Genomic DNA, 23130 nt, shown 5'->3' with positions numbered 1-23130 from the left:
CTTTCTCCCACCCACTTTGCTTTCCTTTCGGCTTTATCTCATGCTCATGATCCCACTTCCTACGGTCAAGCTATCAAACACACCCATTGGCATGATGCGAAGTTGGTCACCGTTCGTTGTGTGCTAGCTATCGGGGCCACCCACAATTGGCATTTACACCAGTTAGATGTTGACAATGCTTTCTTACACGATGACCTCGACGAGGATGTTTACATGACTCTTCCTCCCGTTTATGGGCAATAGGGGGAGACTCGTGTCTATCTGTTACAAAAGTCCTTCTATGGTCTCAAAGCATCACGCAATTAGTACTCTAAACTATCTATCGTCCTTCTCTCCAACGACTTTACGCAATCCCAAGCAGATCACTCTCTCTTTACTCGGCACACTAGTTATATTATTCTCGTTGTCCTCGTTTATGTTGACGATTTACTTGTTACAGGCAATGATTTAGTGTCCATCCATCGTTTACAAGGGTTTTTGTCAAGCAAATTTCAGTTATAGGATCTTGAAAAGTTGAAATATTTTTTGGACGTCGAAGTAGCACGTTCCACTACCGGTATCTTTATTAATTAGCGCAAGTACACTCTTGATATCCTCGCTGATGCAGGCCAATCAGGATGCCGTCCAGCCTCATCTCCAATGGAGCAACATCTAAAGCTCTCTATCGATTCTGGAGATCCCATTAGATCCGAGTTCCTACCGCCAGCTCATTGGCCGCCTCATTTATCTCACCATTTCTCACCCTGATATCACCTTCAGCATCAATCTATTCAGCCAGTTCATGCAAGTTCCTCGGGTTCCTCATCTTGATGCTGCGACTCGTATACTTCGCTATCTCAAGGGCACTATTTCCCATGGGTTATTTTTTCCTTCCAAATCAGATCTCACACTCACTGGCTACAACGATTCTAATTGGGCCAGTTGCCCCATGACTCGTCGCTCGACTTTTGGTTACTTTATTACCCTTGGTCGCAGCCCAGTTTCCTAGCGTACTAAAAAACAGAGTGTTGTCCCACGATCCTCTGTCGAAGATGAATATTGGGCCATGGCTTCCACCACTTGCGAGTTATTGTGGCTTCGTACTTTACTATGTGACTTAGCGGTCCATTTATCAACCCCAGTCCAGCTATATTGTGACAATCAGGCCGCCATGCATGTCCCTCGGAATCCCATTTTTCATGAGCGTTCCAAACACATTGAAATAGATTGTCACCTCGTTCGTGAGAGGGTCCAACAAGGTCTTCTTTAGCTTCATCACATTGCTTCCACTGACCAATTAGCCGATATTTTCACTAAAGCTTTGGGTATCGACCACTTTCGTCTTCTCACGTCCAAGCTGGGCATTACGTCCCTCCATGCTCCATCTTGAAGGGGAGTATTAACAGAAGTCACGGGATATACTTGGCAACAAATATTTTAGGATAAATCACAGATGTTAGAATTAGTCAAATTCCATAATTGCAGCTTTCATCCTATCCTAATTGATTGTAATCTTTTTCTATATATGTGGTTGTATTATGTCAATGAAATCAATAAGAAACAGAGAGATATTCATAACAAATTATCTTCTTATCAAGATCTTTCATGAATTTGAGAGCAAGGAAGATCTAACCTGAACATATTTTGATCTTCCCAATATTCTTCTGCATCTTCTTCGATAGTTTGGGTTAACTGAGAGAGAGAGAGAGAGAGAGAGAGAGAGAGAGAGAGAGAGAGAGAGAGAGAGAGAATTGGTTTACTTGATTGAGAGAACCAGGCAAGGTAAAGCATGCATAAAAGGAAATGGGAAAACATAAACAAAGTTAGGCCGAATTAATGGACTTACTTGATTATCTTAATTTGCAGGCCAATGTTTCCTTGACTCTCTTGGTCTTCCTTAATTTGCCTGGCAGAAAAAGCAAGAGAACGGTTGCAGTCATGTAACTCAATCGTCTTCAGTGTCAGTAAATCCCCTATCTCAAATGGGATCTTTCTGAGTCGATAACATTGTTCTAACACTAGTCGCTCGAGACTTGGAAAGTCTTCACTAGAGGCAATCCACCCCAAAATCTGAAGCGATTTGAATTTCAAGAACTTGAGTTTAGGGAAAACCCCGCTTGCTTCCCAACATGGCCCTTGGAGGGACATACGCGATAGCTTTAGAGCCTCGAGGTTTGGTAGTGAGTTGGCAAGGATCGACATGTCACCAGAACATAGACGGGTCCCCCACAAAGTTAACTTGGTAAGGTTGGGGGGGAACTTAGTTGTTCGAAGATTATGCTCCCTTCCGAATTTCAACTTCAACTCTTGGACATGGTTTAGAAAGTCTAGAGAGTCTAAATTTGGAAGTAGAGACGATCTCCCTGAGATTTGGAGTCCCAACTTTCTGAGGTTAGGAGACCTAGCCAAGACATCAGTGCAAGACCGAGGATTTATCCACGACAGAGTTTGTAAGTTATCCATGCAAAAAGGATAGTCAACAAGGCCTCCACTTCTGATAAAAATATTACGCTTAGGTCCCGTAATACGTACATGCCTCAATTTTACCATCTTCCTAATACTATGGGGTAAGTAAAAATCAGAGTCGCATTTTTCAGAAATAAGAAGGGTTTCTAAATTCAGGAGATTCGATATTGAAACAGGGAGACAATGATCAGGAAGAAATTCTAAATCCAGGTACCTCAACAGAACTAGTTGTCCTTCTATCCAACATGATTCCGAAGAGGAACTAAAATGCAACACCCTCAAAAGTTTGAAATGGTAATTAGGACGCCCATGATATCCATCAAAACTACCGTGCAAGCGAAACAAAGAGCGGATGTACTTTGGAGCAGGAGTACTATCAATGCACACAAGAGGAATACTCGACGTCAAGGACGAGGAATAAGAAGAAGTTGAAACGAGTAGTTTGCCCATAATCCGCTGGAGAAAATACTCTTCCTCGGCTTTTTGGAGGCAAAATTCACGCAACAAATCGTGAATACCACATGCTTTGATCCGATCGTCGTACCCTCTTCTGGAAACGAACACAAGTTTTCTACCGATTAAATCCATCAGGTATTCCTCCGCTACATCCTCCAAGCTTTTTTTACCTGTCTTTCTTATGAATCCCTCAGCAACCCATAACCAAATCAACTTCCACACATGAATTTGGAAATCCTCTGGAAATATTGCGAAGTAGAGAAAGCACGGTTTCAAGTGAGCAGGTAAGTGGTTATAACTCAGTGCTATTGTCTTACTCCACAGTTCTTGGTCCATAGCAATCTGTGAATTTAAGGTTTGCCCCACCTGCATCCACCGCTCTCGAATCTTCTCTTCATTTCTAAGAATTCCCGCTACCACAACGATTGCAAGCGGTAGTCCTTGACACTTTTGTGCTATTTGCTTTCCTATCCCCATGAGCTCTGAAGGGCAGGTTTCTCTTTGAAATATTTTCTGTCGTAAGAGATTCCAACTCTCATTAGGAGATAGAGAACGCAGAGAAAGAGGAGGGAAACTCATGGGTTTGGAAAGCAAAGCTACATGTTCATGCCGACTAGTGAACATAATCCTACTTCCGTTGTTATCATCTGGAAAACAATTTTCCAAATCAAACCAGGCCCTATGATCCCATATGTCATCCATCACGATGAAGTATCGCCTTCCCTTTAAGCTTTTGTACAGCTTTTGAGCCAACACCTCATCACTATTGTCACTGATCTGATGGATCTGCAAAACAGAACTTAAAAGGCCAAGTAACAAATCCCTCTTATGTTGGATCTGCAAAACAGATCTTAAAAGGCCAAGTAACAAATCCCTCTTTTGGTACTCTTGAGAAACAGTTATCCAAGCTCGCGTATCGGGGAAATAGTATGTCACAAAAGAATCATTATACACTCTTGTAGCCAAAGTAGTCTTACCTTGTCCAGCCATCCCAACAATCGAAATGATCTTAAGCTGCTTCGAACCTCCAGTAAGTTGCTCCTTTAAGATCATTGTCTCCTGCTCAAATCCCACCATTGTTTCCTCCTCCCCCTCCCATTTACTACTATTTGTTGCTCTTGATGTATCTCTATCAATCGAAAAATTTCCGACATTATTTACTGTTTGCACGCCGCATGTCCTCTTGTCATACATTTCGTTCATCTCTGTTTTGATTACTTCAATCTCTATCTTGACATGGCCAAGAGTTAATGAGCGACCTAATATGCCAATCTTCTTCATTAGCTTTTTTGGCCGAAAAGAAATCTTCTTCGTTAGCTTCGTTATCATATTCTCCTCCTCCGCCTCCTTCAAGACCGTGTTAGCTAAAAACAAGTCAACGGCTGTTTCAGCCTCATACACCACATCTCTAATTCGTGCCTCCAGGTTTTTCGCTCCTTCATGGTCTTTAAACTTGATCTGTAAATCCTTAAGGAAGGCTATTAGCAATTGTAGACCCTTGTAAAGCCAAGCAATTTGATCCTCCTCTTCCCTAATCAAATCCCTCTTGCAGCTCATTAACTCATCCAAGTTTTCCGTCAGAAAACTTGCCATAGATTCAGCCATGACTTTCTACCTCTCTCTCTCTCTCTCTCTCTCTCTCTCTAGTTGCCTAGTTGGTGTTCTGCTGCTTATCTCTTGTTTCAATTTGTGGATGAAAAGTAAAGAACCAGAAATGAAAAAAAACCCAAAACTGGAGAGTTGATACCACGAATGTGGGGCTCCAAATATTTCACAACTTGTAAAATACGACAAATAGAACGCGGCACACCTAATTTCAAAGAATTTTCAACCAATGCCGATAAAAAAAAAAATGGATTTTTCAACCAAAGACTAAAGGAAGACTTCTTTAAGATATAAGCAAAGTAATTTTTTTTTTTTAATGGGATATAGGGAAAGTTATTACTCCTCCCATTCCTTTATGTAAATCTCTTTTGTGAACTTTTAACATTTTAAGAAGGCATGTAATGGTTGCACTTGAACCAAACCTCAAAGTAAAATATGTTGGAAATCTGGTCTTCAAAATGATGAAAAGGATAGGGTCGTCTTTTTCAAATCTGGAAACGATAGAAACCATTCGAGTCGCAAGGAGAACGCTGTCTTAAAAACAGTATTTGCCCCTACCAGATGGTGTGCACAGGGTTACTGGAAATCCGCCTTCAAGATAAAACCAACCCGAACTCTAGGTTCTTTCTGTCTGTGTTTTCACAAACAAAGAAAGACAGAATACCTGCTAAGCAAATGTAAAGGAATCAAGGACTGATACTCTATTCTATGGAATAACAGAATATTAGTTTTCATTCTAGGAAGAGGGTGTACGGAGTGAGAGCTATCCAAACTGGAATTTTTCGATCCACCGAATGACTATACAAACAGCCTATTTATAGGACTTATAGGCACCCTTGTATGAAAGGTTGTGTCTCTAGCAAATCATGTCTCTTAAAGACAATTAATGAAAGGAACATGCCTATTAGTAGGCACCCTTATTTAAATAATTAATTAGGAAGGGTCATGCCTCTTGTCGGCACCCCATGATTCACATCCCTTCCTAACAATCACATCTTCCCAAACGAACACACCCCAATTTAATGGATGTTACAACCATTTACATAAAGTTAACTCATGTGAAAAGGTGTAGCAATCTTTCACAAAAATCTCACTCAGTACCTTTCCAAAAAATTCCAAACTAAAATCAAATTTTATTTTGAAAAACTCCAACAAAATAGCATTGGCTCACTTTTGGGTGGAAAGGACAAAAAATAGAGAAGGGTAAAAGTTGTTTCTCAATAGTACCACATTGGGCCGACCGATCGAAGCACTAGGCAATTAGGGACAAGGCTAGTGCTCTGGACCTCCAATTCCTACTTTCTCACAGAGTGATATTTCCTTGCAATGTTAGGTGAAATGTCTAGGAGACAATTATTTCAGTTACTTAGCCTCATATGCAAAGCAGCATCAGTGTGCTTTTCCTGCCACTTCAATTTTCTCTACTTGGTTTAAATTTCCTCTGATGTTGTCTTTTACATTTGATATATGTTGGAAATTTACGGAATTTCGGATGAATGAAATTGGAGCTACCGGAAGATCTCCCAAGGCAACCGTGCATGTCCCGGATTCGTTGTATCTGGACGCACCACAATCAATAGACGTATTAATGTATGAATTCTGTAACTCCTGTAACCCCTCACCATGATGGTGTATTCACTCCCATAACCTCCCTCCTTAATTGGCAGATTTCAATTTCAAAATTCATTATGTAGAATTCATTGTGGGAGTTATCAATAAGGGTCTTTTGCTATATATAGGTGCATCCCATTTTGTTCAAGCACCAGAAAATCCACAACATTCCAGACACACTCTAAAATTCGTTCTTGAGATAGAGAGGCAGGCGGTAGTCAATTCGCCAAGGCGGTCGACGGAGGTGTTCCAACGGCTTGCAGTTTAGCCGAGCCAACCCTAGGAGGAAGACGCCGAACAAGATCCTACAACACCCACGGTAGGCGGCAAATCTTTCTTAAGGAGACTATGGTATCATACAGGACTCGGTTCTTGATCCGAAAATTCTGTTTGTATCTCGTACTTATATAATCTGTCTACTGTTTTTGTATTCTGTAATTTGATCCAATCTTGTAATTGTATCAGTGTTAATGAAATTGTTCTCTGGAATATTATGTGATTGCCAAATTTTTCCCAACAAGTGTAAGAAAGATTTTTGATCTCTGATTGACAAAGAATTTCAGAAAATAGTTTTGTTTTGGACTAACCTTTGAGTTGCAAGAGTAGGTTCATGACTGAATAGAAACGTGGTAGAGTACCACCAGTGTAAGATGTATAATCAATCTACTCAGCAGATTGATCGGTGATTCATATGAGATTATAACAGATGATTACAGACTTATTCGGCTACGGCCTTGTTCAGCTTCGGCCTAGATCATTCATGCACGACTTGATCAAGTTGGTAACGGATGGCTACGGCCTTAGGTAGTCGTATGCGACTGGCCTCGAACCGGAGTTGATCAACCTCTGGAGCAGTCTACTCGGCTTAAGCCTTAACACTGCTCAGCCATGACTCAGTGACCAGATACGTGTTCGGCCTCTACGGTGGCCTGCTCGACTTATGTCGTGATGTTGCTCCGCCACATTTGGTGTTTTGCCAAGCGGATGCAGTCCCTGTGCGTGGCTTTGGAATCAGCCAGTGGTGGGCTTGATTCAATCTTATGAGTGCTCGGCTTGAAGCAGATAGCCAGTGGTAGGCATGCTCAGCCCTTGGCACACGACCTGTTGTGTTAGCCAGCACAGTTCTGGTTTGCTTGGCAAGAAAAGAAGGCGCTGAGGGCCAGCCCTCAGACTCTCGCCTGAGGGCGCTGCTCCCAGGACCTCCATCAGGGGGCATAGCCCCCCTGAGACCCCCGCCAGGGGGTGCACCCCCAGGGTACATGGTATCGAGGGGGATGTCAGATTTAGCTTGTTTGATAGATTGTTAATCTATGCATGTATAGCTTGTCATTTTGAGATTGAGATTTGTTCTCTTATATGTGGTTGTTCCTAATTTCAAGAAAACATGACAACTGAGTAAGGAAAAACTACTGTCACTGGCAAAAACAAAGAGACTGGTAGTGTCAGAGGCAATGGAAATGGCGGTGGTGCTGTTTCAACTCATGCTCCTATTCCTGGTATCCCTTTTGTTCCAATGTCTCACATGGAGAGGCCGAGCAAATTTGTTGGGGTGGACTTCAAAAGGTGGCAACAAAAGATGTTGTTCTGTCTCACCACCTTGAACTTGGCAAAGTGGCTTGTCAAGGAATCTCCTGTTATTGCTGAGGACGATCCTGACATTCAATAGCGAATTGATGTGGCCTGGTGGAAAAAGCATGATTATATGTGCAAGAACTATATTCTGAATGCTCTGGATGATTCGTTGTATTCTGTGTATGGTGAGGCTCCATCGGCTAAGGAGTTGTGGGATTCCTTAGACAGGAAATACAAGATCGAGGGTGCCGGGTCCAAAAAGTTCATTGTGGGCCAGTTCCTTGATTATATGATGGTGGACTCCAAGTCTGTGGCAGTCCAAGTCCAAGAGCTACAGCTCCTACTCAATGAGATCAGGACTAAAGGGATGATTCTGAGTGAAGCATTCCAGGTGGCTGCGGTCATCCACAAGCTACCCCCCGGCATGGAAAAAGTTCAAGAGCTATCTCATGTTCAAGAATAAGGAGATGACCTTGGAGGCTCTTTTCATCAAGCTCCGTATTGAAAAGGAGAATCGGGGTATGGATAGGAGTACAAAGGCCTCTTACATGGCCAAGGCAAATATGATGGAGCATGATCAATCTTCCGGTGTGAGGAAAAACCAAAATGACAGGCATTCTGACAAGTGGTCTGACAAGTAAGCTGGTAAATAGAAGGACAAAAGTATCAATCTGGGACCGAGAGGTGGTGTGGCCAAGAAACAGAGAGAGCAGTTTCAGGGTACATGCTTCAACTACAACAAGTTCGGGCATAAAGCTTCGGAGTGTACGAAGCTGCCTAACCCTCGCACTCAGGCGCACTTGGCTCAGGTGGAGGCAGGAGTGTCCGATATCAACCTCTCGGCTATGGTATTTAAAATGAACATGGTTGGTTCAAACCCACAGAAATGGTGGGTAGACACTGGGGTTACACGTCACATCTGTTGTGACAGGCAGTTGTTCACTACCTTCGAGCCGGTTGCTAACGGTGAGAAGTTATTTATGGGGAATTCAGCTACCTCAGATGTTGCGAGGTAGGGGAAAGTGGTCCTGAAAATGACTTCGAGAAAAGAGTTGACTCTGAATAATGTGCTGTTCGTGCCAGATATTCGTAAGAATTTGGTTTCTGGTTTGCTGTTGAGCAAGCATGGCTTCTGCTTGGTGTTTGAGGCTAATAGGGTCACTCTGACTAAAGCTGGAATGTATGTAGGGAAAACTTACATGACCGATGGTCTCTTTAAGATGAATGTAATGACTATTATCCCTACTATCAATAAAAAGAAATCCTCTATTGCTTATGTGCTTGAGTCTTCCTTTTTGTGGCATGTAGATTAGGTCATGTTAATTACAACTCTATGCATAGATTAATTAACTTGGACCATATTCCAGCTTTCCAATTTGATAAGAAACACAAGTGTGAGATTTGTGTATAGGCTAAAATGCCGTGAGCATCTTTCAAAACCATAGAAAGGAGCACAGAGCCTTTGGGTTTAATCCACACTAATGTGTGTGATCTGAAATATGTCCAAAGTCGGGCCGGTAACAAGTATTTCATTACTTTTATCGACGATAGCACTCGGTTTTGCTATGTGTATTTGCTAAAAAGCAAGGATGAAGCCTTGGACAAATTTGTTGTTCACTACAAGATTCAGGTTGAGAATCAACTAAGCAGAAAGATTAAGGTGGTTAGAAGTGATTGTGGTGGTTAATTTCAATCACCATTTGGAAAATTTTGTGCCCAACACGGGATTATCTATGAAACCACGACACCTTATTCGCCTCAGACTAACAGAATTGTTGAGCGCAAGCATTAAAGGATATGATGAACACTCTGTTGATCAGTTCTAGGTTGCCTCAGAACATGTGGGGAGATGTTCTCACCGCTAACTACATCCTCAATAAAATACCTCACAAAGACATTGGTAAAACCCCGTATGAATTGCTTAAGGGTAAAAAGCCTACCTATACATTCTTACGAACATGGGGTTGTCTAGCGAAGGTGGCTGTACCTCCTCCAAAGAATGAGAAGATAGGCCCTAAAACCATTGATTGTGTGTTCATTGGTTATACAGACGATAGTAGTGCCTATCGATTTCTTTTGTATGAGTCAGATATACAAGATATTCACAAGAATACTCTCATGGAGTCTAGGAATGCAGTATTTTTTGAACACATATTCCCTTATAGATCCATTGGAAAGTCAGGTTCTGCTAAACGGACTTTACATCCGGCTAATGAAAGCAGACGAGGCCAAGAAGAGGAAGTTGATGTTGAACCACGACGTAGCAAGCGAGCTAGAACATCGACATCTTTTGGTCCAGATTTTCTGACTTATCAAAGGATATGGGTCAATTGACAAGTACAAAGCTAGGCTTGTTATCAAAGGATACAGACAAAAAGAAGGCCTCGATTACTTTGATACTTACTCACCAGTCTCAAGGATTACTTCCATCCGAATGATCATTGCGATCGCAGCTTTGCGTAATCTTGAGATACATCAAATGAATGTAAAAACAACTTTCTTGATTGGCGATTTAGATGAAGAGATCTACATAGAACAACCCGAGGGTTTTTCTGCGCTAGGCCAACAAGGGAAAGTTTGTAGGCTTGTTAGATCACTGTATGATCTAAAGCAAGCACCGAAACAATGGCATGAGAAATTTGACAATGCTATATTGTCAAGTGGTTTCAAGATCAACGAATGTGACAAGTGTGTTTACGTCGAAGACACAGACAAAGGGTACATCATTTTGTGTCTCTACGTTGATGACATGCTCATTGTTGGTAGCAATGAAAGAGTCATTCGGTCTACCAAGGACATGTTAAACTCAAAGTTTGACGTGAAGGATATAGGCCCTGCAGATATCATTCTGGGTGTCAAGATCACCAGAACATCTGTTGGACTTATGTTGTCTCAGACACACTACGTGGACAAGATTCTTGAGAAGTTCAACCCGTCTGATTCAAGTGTTGTAAGAACCCCTGTGGATTTAAGTCTGCATTTATCCAAGAATGGGGGGGGAAGACATATCTCAATTAAAGTATTCTCGGATAATTGGGAGCCTGATGTACTTGATGAGTTGTACAATGCTCGATATAGCTTATTCAGTCAGCAAACTAAGCAAATACACGAGTAATCTAGGTCGTGATCACTAGAAGGCAATAGTCAGTGTTCTGCACTATTTGAGGTATACTTGTGATTTGGGGCTACACTACACCAGATATCCAACAGTATTGGAAGGTATTGTGATGCGAACTGGATATCAGATATGAAGGACTCAAAATCCACGAGTGGATATGTCTTTATACTTGGTGGTGCAGCTGTTTCTTGAAAATCCTCCAAACAGACGTGTATAGCACGTTCAACAATGAAATCAGAATTTATCGCTCTAGATAAAGCGTCTAAGGAGGCTGAGTGGCTCCGTTAGTTTATGGAGGATATTCCGAGATGGCCGAAACCTGTGCCAGCAATTAGTATCCATTGCGACAATCAATCTACAATTGGTAGGGCACAGAGTAATATATATAATGGAAAGTCTAGACATATTCGACATAGACATAATACCATTAGGCAACTACTCTCAAGTGGGGTTGTCGCTATTGACTATGTAAGGTCAAAGGGCAATATTGCAGATCTACTAACCAAAGTGTTAAACCGAGAGCTAGTTGAGCAAGCATCAAAAGGGATAGGGCTAAAGCCACTACGCTTATAGTTACCGTGGGGGTAGCCAACCTAGTTGACTGGAGATCCCAAGATCTAGGTTCAATGAGACTATCTTTCGCGAGTAGCCGAGAACGATCACTAAGGAGACTCAATCTCCAGCCCATTCCCATGGTATAGAACAGTGATACCTGCAAATGGAAAGAGGTTAAGCATTTCTTTTAATGACTCCTATGCGCTGGGTTGCCATGCGGGGTAGAGTAAGATACCCTTTATAGGAAGGTCACCTATGTTAGTATGAAATGGGGCCGCTTCTTTGAGAATTGTGGCAAAATTCTCAAGAAAATACTCGCAAAACCAGGAAGGGGGGTGTCATGGCCAAAATGAACCCAACAGTGAAAATTGAACTACGTCAGGAGAAGTCCTGTGTGACGTCTGTTGTCTCGGTTTACATCGGTGGCAGAACAGTTCAAAGCGGGACCGCACACTGGTCTGTCAGTAAACCCGATAGGCTATCACAAGGGAAGGTTCTAGGCCAAAAGCCACCTATCCTATGCAGGAATTATCTATTGTCGCTCTCTTGGATCGACTTTGTACTCTGCACCAATATGCCTACCAATTCCATTCATGGGGGCGATTGTTGGAAATTTACGGAATTTTGGATGAATGAAATCGGGGCTATCGGAGGGTCTCCCGAGGCAACCGTGCATGTCCCGGGTTCGTTATATCTAGACGCACCACAATCAATAGACGTATTGATGTGTGGATTCTGTAACTCCTGTAACCCCTCACCATGATGGTGTATTCACTCCCATAACTTCCCTCCTTAATTGGCAGAATTCAATTTCAGAAATCATTGTGCAAAATTCATTGTGGGAGTTATCAGCAAGGGTCTTTTGCTATATATAGGTGCATCCTGTTTTGTTCAAGCACCAGAAAATCCACAACATTTCAGGCATACTCTGAAATTCGTTCTTGAGAGAGAGAGGCAGGCGGTAGTCAGTTCGCCAAGGTGATCGAGGGAGGTGTTCCGACGGCTTGCGGTTTAGCCGAGCCAACCCTGGGAGGAAGACGCCGAACAAGATCCTACAACACCCACGGTAGGCGGCGAATCTTTCTTAAGGAGATTGTGGTATCACACAGAACTCGATTCTTGATCTAGAAATTTTGTTTGTATCTCATACTTATATAATCTGTCTACTGTTTTTGTATTCTGTAATTTGATCCAATCTTGTAATTGTATCGGTGTTAATGAATTGTTCTCTGGAATATTATGTGATTGCCGAATTTTTCCCAATAATATACTATTTTTGTGTGGTGCTTTCTGGGAAACTACAGATCAAGAGATGCTAGGTTGTAGGTAGGAATTGGTCTTTTATCTAGGATTTATATATGGTAGCCCTGGGGTTGATGTTCATGTAAGAAAGTGGTCGGAATGGGTATTACATTTTGGATTTATCAGTTTGACATAAGAACTATGAACTTTCTTTAGTTATCCATTCCTTCTCTGAAGAGAAGCTTCAGGACACTGTTTTGATCCATAGGTTGTTAAATTGTACTGTCACACATTTTGAACTTGCTGTGCCTTCCACTGAAGGATATGAAGTAGTACAAGAGTAAAGGGAGAGAATTCACGTGCAATGATTTCCCAGTGAAATCTGAGGTTAATTGATGCACATGGTTGTGCCTTCCACCGATGTTTTGTTAGACTTTTGTGCTACTATTAGGTGGATTGGCGAAATATTAGATTGACATACTTTGAACGAACATATAAACGATTTAAAGCCAAAGAGCGTGTTGCAACAAGCGGCGGCTTACGCATAAAGTATAGTAATGACAAGAAATGCCAACGTCCCCCCAAATAGTAGTATGATATTATCACTTTCATAACATTCTTCTCACACATCACCATTCTACAATACACATATCTCTATTATAAAACAGAAGGGTGTGGGGACAAGTTGTTGCAACGGCTCAGATTCATTTGATCTAAGGGTTGAGATGCATTTTTCACATTTTATGAAAGTATCCACATTTGCCCATCATATTACATAAATGCAATCTGTTATCTAAGAGGAAAAAATAATCGAAATTCAAATTTCACAACTCTCTCTCTCTCTCTCTCTCTCTCTCTCTCTCTCTCTCTCTCTCTCTCCACGGTGAAGAAAACAAAGAAGGGGGGAAAGCAATTCTCCTTGCTTCCTTCCTTTCTACGAGACCTTTCCTCCCCTACGGGTTGGCTGTCTTCAGGGAAGGGGTCCCCCCGGTGGACTGCCGAGTACTGGGACCGTCCACCATCGACAGTCAAACTCCTCGGGAGAAATCAAATCAGGAGGGGTATTTTATGTTGCCCACCTTTGTTAAAATGCTCTCTTCTATTTCGTATACACTTCCTCCATAATCCGGAAAGGTATTTTCTATTGCTCATCATGTGTTTGTTAAATGCTCTCTTCTGTTTTGTAGAGCTGTAGAGACTTTGTGGGGGTTTTTTTTCCCTTTTTGAACGACATTTTGCATAATTTCGTGAGTTGCTAATTTGTCCACTACACTCTTCGTCGTTCAAAAAAAAGGGTTAATTTTCAGCAATTTGTAGCTACCTGAAAATTTTGTAGCTACCTAAAAATTGAAATAATGTTTTGAGCCACTATCAAGATTCAAAGGGTATTTCAATTCCAATCGGGGTAAGTAGTGCCGTAAGCACGGGTCGGGGTGGGTAGTGCCGTAGGCACGGGCAAACACTAGTATACAAATAAAACACAAGCAAAAGGTTGCCAAATACTTGGCTTTTTGACAAAGTAATGAGAGATAAAAGAATAAATTAAAGAATATTGTCTTACATTCAAGCTAGCTTTTGCCACTGGGGTGTACTTTATTTGGCTTGAAAGGAACTCTCGAGTGTTTGGTGGGGACTCTAAGAGTCCTAATGAAATCTTGGCCTGCATTCAAGATAATCTGAGGCTTAGAATCAGTACTTGGAGGAATATCCCCAACACAGTTGAGAACCAAAGTATTTGTACTCTTTGGCAAATCTCTTCTAAAATGTTGGGGAATTCTGTCCCTTAGGGGTTTTGAAGTTTAGTAGTTTGTTGCAGGCTTTCTTTGTAAAGTTTGATTGTAATGGGGTTTTCCTCCCCTGAGTTTTTGCTTAGTTGGCTATAAACGCATCATTTACCAAAAAAAAAATAAAATTTAAAGAATATTGCCTGTTCAATAAATTCCTAGTTGGTTTACTTTTGTGGCCCGTAATTCGCTGGCTCAAGCTCTTCCTGTGCTTAGTGACGAAGATCTATTTTTGTTGTTAGTACATACTATGCATTTAACTTCATATAGTTCCACAATAAAATTGTTTCAATTGTTACTTCTTCCCACCAACTTCTGGTCCTGGTTGGAGTACTCAGAGGAAGGTTCCTCCTTTGGGTTGAAAATCTCTAATAATTGTTCACACCACCTACAAAAACAGAAACTTCAATGAACATTTATTCTACTTGAAAGGTCTCTATCTCAACAGGGGACTTCTCAGTCCCCACACGCTTTAGGGAATTCCTATATAATTTTGGTATATCATAAACGGATGCACATTATTGTTAGGGGATGCTTGGGTAATCTATAAACTAGAATCTCAGGAGTCTCAGGACTACTCTGCTTGTTTTACTGCATTTGCACTTGTCAAAAAATGGCCAGACGAATTAAAATCAATGCCAAATTGCCAATAATGTCTCAGAACTATTAGACACGCTTGAACTCGAGTAATCGATGCCCAGCTGATAAGAAAAAGGTTTCAACAGATTGCATCCAGTTCCGGAAATTCATCAAACAACTGGCAAGCAGTCACTACTACAATAATAGATATGGGTCATACTAAGGAGATTCACAAAGATCACAATTTTCAATGAAAGCGTGATAAGTTTAAGTCCAAAGCTGAGATAAAAAGTGGGTTTCAGCGCGGAATAAAAGACCTCGCTCTTGCGGCTAGATAAAAGAAAAACAATCTCACCCTTGCGGCGTGATTAAAGATCTCGCTCTTGTAGCTAGATAAAAGAGAAAAGACATCACCCTATGGTGTGATAAAAGATTTTAGGGCGGAAAAGAATAAAGATAAAAGATCTAGTTCTTGTGGCGAGATAAAAGAGAAAAGACCTCACCCTTGTGGCGTGATAAAAAACTTGTAATTTTTTTGATTTTGTGGAGAAACATGAAATCTTGAAAACCTGGATTAAACTTTTGCTGGCTGCTTAGAATCTCAGAGAAAGCAAGCTCTATTGTCATTTGCTTAGATGAACCAAGACGAGTGTTCTTTTGAGCAAGGCAAGTAGTGACATTATTACACCATCCTTCTCCCTGAAAATACATATCCGACGTTAGCTCGTACTTGTAAGAAAAATATGCATCGACCCATCATAGATTTGCATGATGACAGTCTCACAACTCAAGTTAGGCATTTTGGATCTTAGAGCTCTTGTTGGACGGAGTTCTACCATCTATCCCCATCATAGATTTGTACTGAGCTCTTTTCACGTGGGCGAGCTGTGATCTTTATGGTTTATTATAGTAGTGAAACTTAATTATTTCGGATGTCTTCCAAGTGTTTACATATTAGGTAAAAAAGTGATTATATTATTATGGCTTAACCTTGTCTGAAAAAGATCAAAATCTAATTGGGAAGCCACCATTGAAATTGAAATTCAATATAAACACAAAATCCATGTGAAATGGTTAGTTTATAAAAATAAATAAAAATCTAAAATTTGTCCATAATGTTACAGTCTGCAGATTGTGATAATTTTCATAAAAATACAAAGGGCACACTACTACAACAAAAAACACTATTATCTACTAAATTTACTGGCTAAAACTAAATTTTTCGCCCCAAGAAAAATCTTTGACCAACAACTAATTTTGATTGGCAAAAGATCTGTTGTCATATTTTTAAAAAATTTTAAACAATGTTTATATATATATATATATATATATATATATATATATATATATATTTATTTATATATATATATATTTATTTATTTTAATATCATGTTAATTGCATTTCAAAAAATTCAGCAAATTTCAAGAAATTTTTTTTTCTCATTTTAGGAAGTAAGTATAAATATTTTTGTTTTCCTGATGTAACAGAAGTTCTTGGCTAGCTTAGTGGTAAGGGCTTGAAAAATCAACCAAGAGTGCGTGGTTTGAAACTTGGCAATGACAAGAAAAGATGGTCTAGTAGATACAAAGAAAATATCACGCACAATGGTTTTCCATTTCAGTTTATGGTGTGATCATTTTGAACTTTCAATCACGGTTATAGACCGTGATCTAAAGTGACATACAATCTCACTAAAGAGAAACGATCACGCCCAAGAGAAAGAATCACGGCTTATAACCGTGATAAAAGAGAAACGATCACACCTTTTGGCCATGATTGTTTCTCTTTTTCAATCACGATTTACGATCGTGATAAAAGAGAGTGACTTACAATCACACCCAGATCTATCACGGTAGCAAGAGCATGATGAAAAAATTACAATCATGGCCAATAACTGTGATCTTTATGATTTATTGTAATAGTGAGTAAAAGGATTTGAGTGCAACTCACGTCCCAAAACGACACAGTAAAGAACTGAGTCTCAGGACCAACCTCTAAAAAAAACCCAACGACCACAGCTACGCGCTAGCCTGATCAAATTTCACATGAGCTTCCCAATTTCTTGATGGTGTCCTTGTGGTGATATGTCATGTACCAAACCAAGCCAACCCTTATGTCCCAATCAATTGGAATTGGCCACATAAATCATTTTTCTCTATTGAGCTTTGTCAAGGGCCATTTGTTCACTCAAACCCATTAGACTCATATTTTTGCGCACAACAGCATCTAATATCAATTTAGGTCTTCCCTTTCCTGTAGCGTTGGTACCCAAAGCTATCATATCTGCTCACTTAACTATTGCATCTTCAGGCCTACGGTAGACATGTCCAAATCACCTTAGTATATTTTCCCTCAACTTCTATTCTATAGGTGCTACACCTATTATCTCACGAACCGTTTCATTTCTAATCTTATCTCGTCTAGCCTTACCACATATCTACTTCAACATTCTCATTTTCGCTACACTTATCTTGGTCACCTGTTATTTCTTAATAGGTCAGCATTCTGTCTCGTAAAGCATCTCTGGTCTTATGGCAGTTTTATAAAAAAAAATCTTCAATTTTGTGGGTACCCTCTTGTCACATAGTACACCAGTAGCGCTCCTCCACTTGAGTCACCCCACTTGAATTCTATAGGTCACATCATCGGCAATCTCTCCATCTTTACTAGTACTCGAGCCTAAATACCTAAAATGGTCATTCTTTGGTATCTCATCGTCTTGGATCATCACTCTTTCTTCATGCATATTGCTAGTACCACTAAATTTGCACACCATATACTCAGTTTTGCTCTTGCTTATCCGAAAACCCTTTGAATCTAATGCTTCCCTCTAAATTTCTAATTTTGCATCAACACCTCTAGCGGTTTCATCTTTGAGGACAATATCATCTCCAAACATTATACACCATGGGATATTCTCCTGAAACTGTCTAGTCAATTCATCCATAACTAACGCAAAAATGTACGAACTTAAGGCTGACCATTGATGCAATCCTACTGTTATTGGAAATTCACTTGTGTCCCTAGTGGTGATCTAACAGTTTTTTTTTTAAATGGTTGCATTGGAGTACTACTAGTCTTCTCCCTTGTTTAAACTTTAAACTGTACGATTTTCTTCCCATTTTCTTGATAGTGCATTGGAGATTGGTCTTCCCCTTTTGTTTAAACTTTAAACTGTACCGCTCCTTGGGATAGAAATGTAAAAAGCATAGTGAACCCAAAGTCGAGGCATTTTCTTCATAAATCATTATTTTGGGATTTTCTTTTGTCTTTCTTGAACTTTTTGTTAAACTCGCATAAAAATACCTCGGCTACACCAAATATTTATGGGGCCAGCATCACATGGCGACTTTTTAATGGGCTGTATAAAACTGATGTTTAAGTAATAGTTAGTGAACTACAGGTCAGTGCGGCGCGTATCCAACTAACCATACATGGTATTTTATAACGACCATAGCCGTAGGTGTATTGTTTTGTACTTTTGTTGTGTATTGTTTTGTACTTTTGTTTGCTTTATGAGCATCCGGTCGTTATAAAATGCCATGTATAGTTAGTTGTGTTAGAAAAATGGGTCAGTTCGGACCGGACCCAGCCCACATGGGTTATGTGATTGAGTTGGTTAGAAGGATGAGACAAACTCCTAATCTCTATCTGTTAGGAGAGTTCAAAAATAATAGATTAACTACATCTATTAGGAGACTTTGAACTCTTGGACTTTAATCTATAAATATAGTCCTGCAGATATTTGGAGATATACACAATAGCAAAGAGTTAGACTTTTATCTCTCCTTCTCCTCTAGAAAATGTTCTCCTGCGAAAGATCATCTCTCTCTAGGGTTTCCATCTAAGAACCCTAAGATTTGTGGTGTGGAAATTAAGAGCAGACTCTAGTAGTCTTCTCTACTCGGCGAGATTAGAAGACGGTGGTGTCCGTGTTCGTTCCGTGTTCGAGTTCTAGTCGGTGTTCGAAGTTCGTGCTTGTAGAGCGGGTCTCGGTTCATAGATCTTGAAAAGCCCGAAGTATTCCGCTGCGCTTCATAATGTAAGTCTTATGTGATTTACATGCTTTCGAATATATCTAACAAGTTGGATACGCTTTGCACTGACCTGCAGTTCACTGACTATTAGGCAAACAACAGTAAGGTACAACATTCTTTGCACGATTTATTACGCCTCGTATCTCATTTTGCCACCTATATCTGTGGTGAAACTGCTAAATATATTCGCACAATCACGACTCATGGCTGATTGGGTTCAGTTTCTTGTATCCGATCACACTGCATTTCACAAGACTAGTAAATAAACTAATACAGTATTATTTTTATCACTCCGTTTTGCGGACCGGACAAAGAATTTGGGACGGAGGAAGTAGTTTTGATGGTCTGTTCTTATGTACTCGAATTGTCACTTATTTGCAATTTTCTGATTTATTGATTAATTATTCCAATTTTGGATGCTTATTAATCTCGCACACAAAGAAACGGAAGAGAGCGTGAGAAAATAAGAAGTTTATTGCTAGGGTGCAGATCTTTCATGAATTTGAGAGCAAAGAAGTTCTAACCTGAACATATTTTGATCTTTCCGATATTCTTCTGCTTCTTCGATAGGTCGGGTTAACAGACCCTTTGGATTGGAGGGGTTTCATGAAAGGAAATGATTATGGTTTCTTGTGAAATCACTCATTTGGATTGAGATTTGGTGACAAATGGTGAGAAAAGTACAAAAAGAAATGTTTTGATTGGCCTTTCTTTTTTGTCTCATCCTTTCTCACCACCATTTAAAGGGACTGTAACAGAGAGAGAGAGAGAGAGAGAGTGAGTTTACTTGATTGAGAGAACCAGGAAAGGTAAAGCAATGCATAAAAGGAAATGGGAAAACATAAACAAAATTTGGCCGAATTAATGGAGTTACTTGGTTATCTTAATTTGCAAGCCATTGTTTCCTTTTGACTCTCTTGCTCTTTCTTAATTTCTCTGGCAGAAGCATCAAGAGAAGGGTTGCACCAATCTAACTCAATCATCTCCAGCGTCAGTATATCCCCTATCTCAGATGGGATCTTTTTGAGGTTAGGACATTGTTCAAACACTAGACGCTCTAGACTTGGAAAGTCATCACTGGAGGCAACGTCCCACTGCTGAATATAATGCGATTGGAATTTCAAGGACTTGAGTTTCGGGAAAACCCCACTTGCTTCCCAACAAGGCCCTTCAAGGGAAGCACGTGATAGCTTTAGAGCCTCGAGGTTGGGAACTAACTTGGCGAGGGTAGACATGACACCGGAACTTAGACGGGTCCCCTTCAAAGTTAACTTGGTAAGGTTAGGCGGGAACTTAGCTCTTCCAAGATTCAGCTCACTTGCGTACATAGAAGAGACCTTCAACTCCTGGACGTGGTTTAGAAAGTCTAAATTTGGAAGTAGAGATAATCTCCCATGCGTATAACCGCACTATGAGACTTTTAGTCCCAACTTTCTAAGATTAGGAGATCTAGCCAAGACATCAAACCAAGACCAAGGATTTATCCACGACAGAGTTTGTAAGGTATCCATGAATGAAGGATACTCAACATGGTTATGTGGACTTCCGATATCGATAGTATGCCCACGTAATTGACTATATCTATGGGTATGGGTATGGGGTAAGAACCAATAAGAAGAAACACATACATGCCTCAATTTTACCAACTTCCTAATACTATGGGGTAAGTAGATAACACAGTCACTAAAATGGTACTCCTCGTCCACTTGGAGAGTGAAGTGAAAAGAAAAAATAAGGGTTTCTAAATTCACAAGATTGGATAGTGAAGTTAGCTGACTTAAAGTTGGGTGACTTGAATCATCAAGCATACAAGGCAGACATAGATCCAGGTACTTCAACAGAACTAGTTCTATCTTACATGGGGGCGAATAGGATATATGCACCACCCTCAGAAGTTTGAAAGGTGGGGAACGATAATTAGGTTCGCAACAAAATTGCTCCCAATCCCCACGATAGTGGAAGGGAAAAATAGAGCGGGTACTGTACTTTTTTTTATCCGCAGAAGAAATGAGTCTTTTACCAATAATCCACTAGAGAAAATACTCTTCATTGGCTTTTTGGAGGCAAAATTCACGCAACAAATCATGAATACCACATGCTTTGATCCGATCGTCGTACCCTCTTCTGGAAACGAACACAAGTTTTCTACCGATTAAATCCATCAGGTATTCCTCCGCTACATCCTCCAAGCTTTTTGTACCTGTCTTTCTTATGAATCCCTCAGCAACCCATAACCAAATCAACTTCCTTACAAGAATTTGCAAATCCTCTGGAAATATTGCAAAGTAGAGAAAGCACGGTTTCAAGTGAGGAGGTAAGTGGTTATAACTCAGTGCTATTGTCTTAGTCCATAGTTCTTGATCCTTAGCCATCTGCGAATTTAACGTTTGCCCCACCTGTTTCCACCGCTCTCGACTCTTCTCTTCATTTCTAAGAATCCCCGCTACCACAGCGATTGCAAGTGGTAGTCCTTGCCACTTTTGTGCGATTTGCTTTCCTATCTCCATGAGTTCTGAAGGGCAGGTTTCTCTTTGAAATATCTTCTGTCGTGAGAGATTCCAACTCTCATCAGGAGATAGAAACCGCAGAGAAAGAGGAGGGAAACTCATGGGATTGGAAAGCAAAGCTACATGTTGATGCCGACTTGTGAACATAATCCTACTTCCGTTTGTAATCATCTTTAAAACAATTTTCCAAATCAAACCAGGCCCTATGATCCCATATGTCGTCCATCACGATGAAGTATCGCCTTCCCTTTAAGCTTTTGTACAGCTTTTGAGCTAATACCTCATCACATACCTCATCACTATTGTCGCTGATTTGATGGATCTGCAAAACAGAACTTGAAAGGCCAAGTAACAAATCCCTCTTTTGGTACTCTTGAGAAACAGTTATCCAAGCTTCGCGTATTGGGGAAATAGTATGTCACCAAGTCATCATTATACACTCAACAATCGAAATGATCTTAAGCAGCTTTGAACCTCCAGTAAGTTGCTCCTTTAAGATCATTGTTTCCTGCTCAAATCCCACCATTGTTTCCTCCTCCCCCTCCCAGTTACTACTATTTGTTGTGCTTGATGTATCTCTATCAAACGAAAAATTTCCGACATTATTTACTGTTTGCACGCCGCATGTCCTCTTGTCATACATTTCGTTCGCCTCTGTTTTGATTGCTTCAATCTCTTTCTTGACATGGCCAAGATTTAACGAGCGATCACGACCAGTTTTCTCTGATACGCCAATTTTCTCCATTCTCTTCGCTGTTATATTCTCCTTCTTCAAGAAAGTGGTAACTACGAACAAGTCAACGTCTGTTTCAGCCTCATACACCACATCTCTAATTCGTGCCGCCAGGTTTTTCGCTCCTTCATGGTCTTTAAACTTGATCTGTAAATCCTTAAGGAAGGCTACTAGCAATTGTAGATCATTTGTAAAGCCAGGCAATTTGATCCTCCTCTTCCCTAATCAAATCTCTCTTGAAGCTCATTAACTCCTCCAAGTTTTCCATCAGAGAATGGGCAATAGTTTCTGCCATAACTCTCTCTCTCTCTCTCTCTCTCTCTCTCTCTCTCTCTCTCTCTCTCGCGTTGAAGTTTGCTGCTTATATTTTGTTTCAAGTTGAAGCTGTAAAGAAAAGAACCAAAAAAAAAACTTGAGAGTCTTGATACGACATTTCACAACTTGCAATGTGGGGCTACGAATGTGGGCTGCGAATATTTCACAACTTGCTAAACACGACAAATATAACGGGGCACACCTAAATTGAAAGAGCCTTCAACCAAAGACGGGCTTGTTTGATAACCTAAATTCAGCACTTAAAATTGAATCAATTAAGTAATAAATGATTCAGTAGGTTTGATAACCACATTTTACATTGTTTAACAAATTAAATACCACTTAAAATATAGATCAAAAAGTTAAAAAAAAATTAAGTAGCTTTGAGATACTACTTAATTTTATGTACTTACATTCAACCATCATACTACCACCACAACCACTCCCACCTACACCTCCACCACTCCACCACCACCACTACACCACCACCACCACCACCACCACTCCTCCACCACATCACCACCACTAGCTCCACCATTCCACCACTACCACCACCACTTCCTCCATTAC

General features: G+C 40.4%; 2 protein-coding genes across 2 annotated transcripts; both read right to left on the bottom strand.

Annotated features, from left to right (window-relative positions):
• Window positions 1-474: 474 nt before the first annotated feature.
• Window positions 475-4630, bottom strand: LOC131300072 (putative late blight resistance protein homolog R1A-10). Its single transcript, XM_058325729.1, has 2 exons — window positions 1826-4630; window positions 475-1671 (listed from the first exon to the last, which is right to left on the bottom strand). The coding sequence occupies exons 1-2, from the start codon at window positions 4504-4506 to the stop codon at window positions 1668-1670; spliced, it is 2685 nt and encodes an 894-aa protein (XP_058181712.1). The 5' UTR covers window positions 4507-4630; the 3' UTR covers window positions 475-1667.
• Window positions 4631-19883: 15253 nt separating this feature from the next.
• Window positions 19884-21614, bottom strand: LOC131299724 (putative late blight resistance protein homolog R1B-12). The gene is made up of 3 exons (XM_058325302.1): window positions 21124-21614; window positions 20634-21018; window positions 19884-20351 (listed from the first exon to the last, which is right to left on the bottom strand). Exons 1-3 carry the CDS (start codon window positions 21612-21614, stop codon window positions 19884-19886), a joined length of 1344 nt encoding a protein of 447 aa, XP_058181285.1.
• Between the last annotated feature and the right edge of the window lie 1516 nt (window positions 21615-23130).

This window comes from Rhododendron vialii, chromosome 9a (assembly GCF_030253575.1).
Source record: "Rhododendron vialii isolate Sample 1 chromosome 9a, ASM3025357v1".
Classification (NCBI taxonomy): Eukaryota; Viridiplantae; Streptophyta; class Magnoliopsida; order Ericales; family Ericaceae; genus Rhododendron; species Rhododendron vialii.
This window is presented reverse-complemented; position numbering and strand designations above follow the sequence as displayed.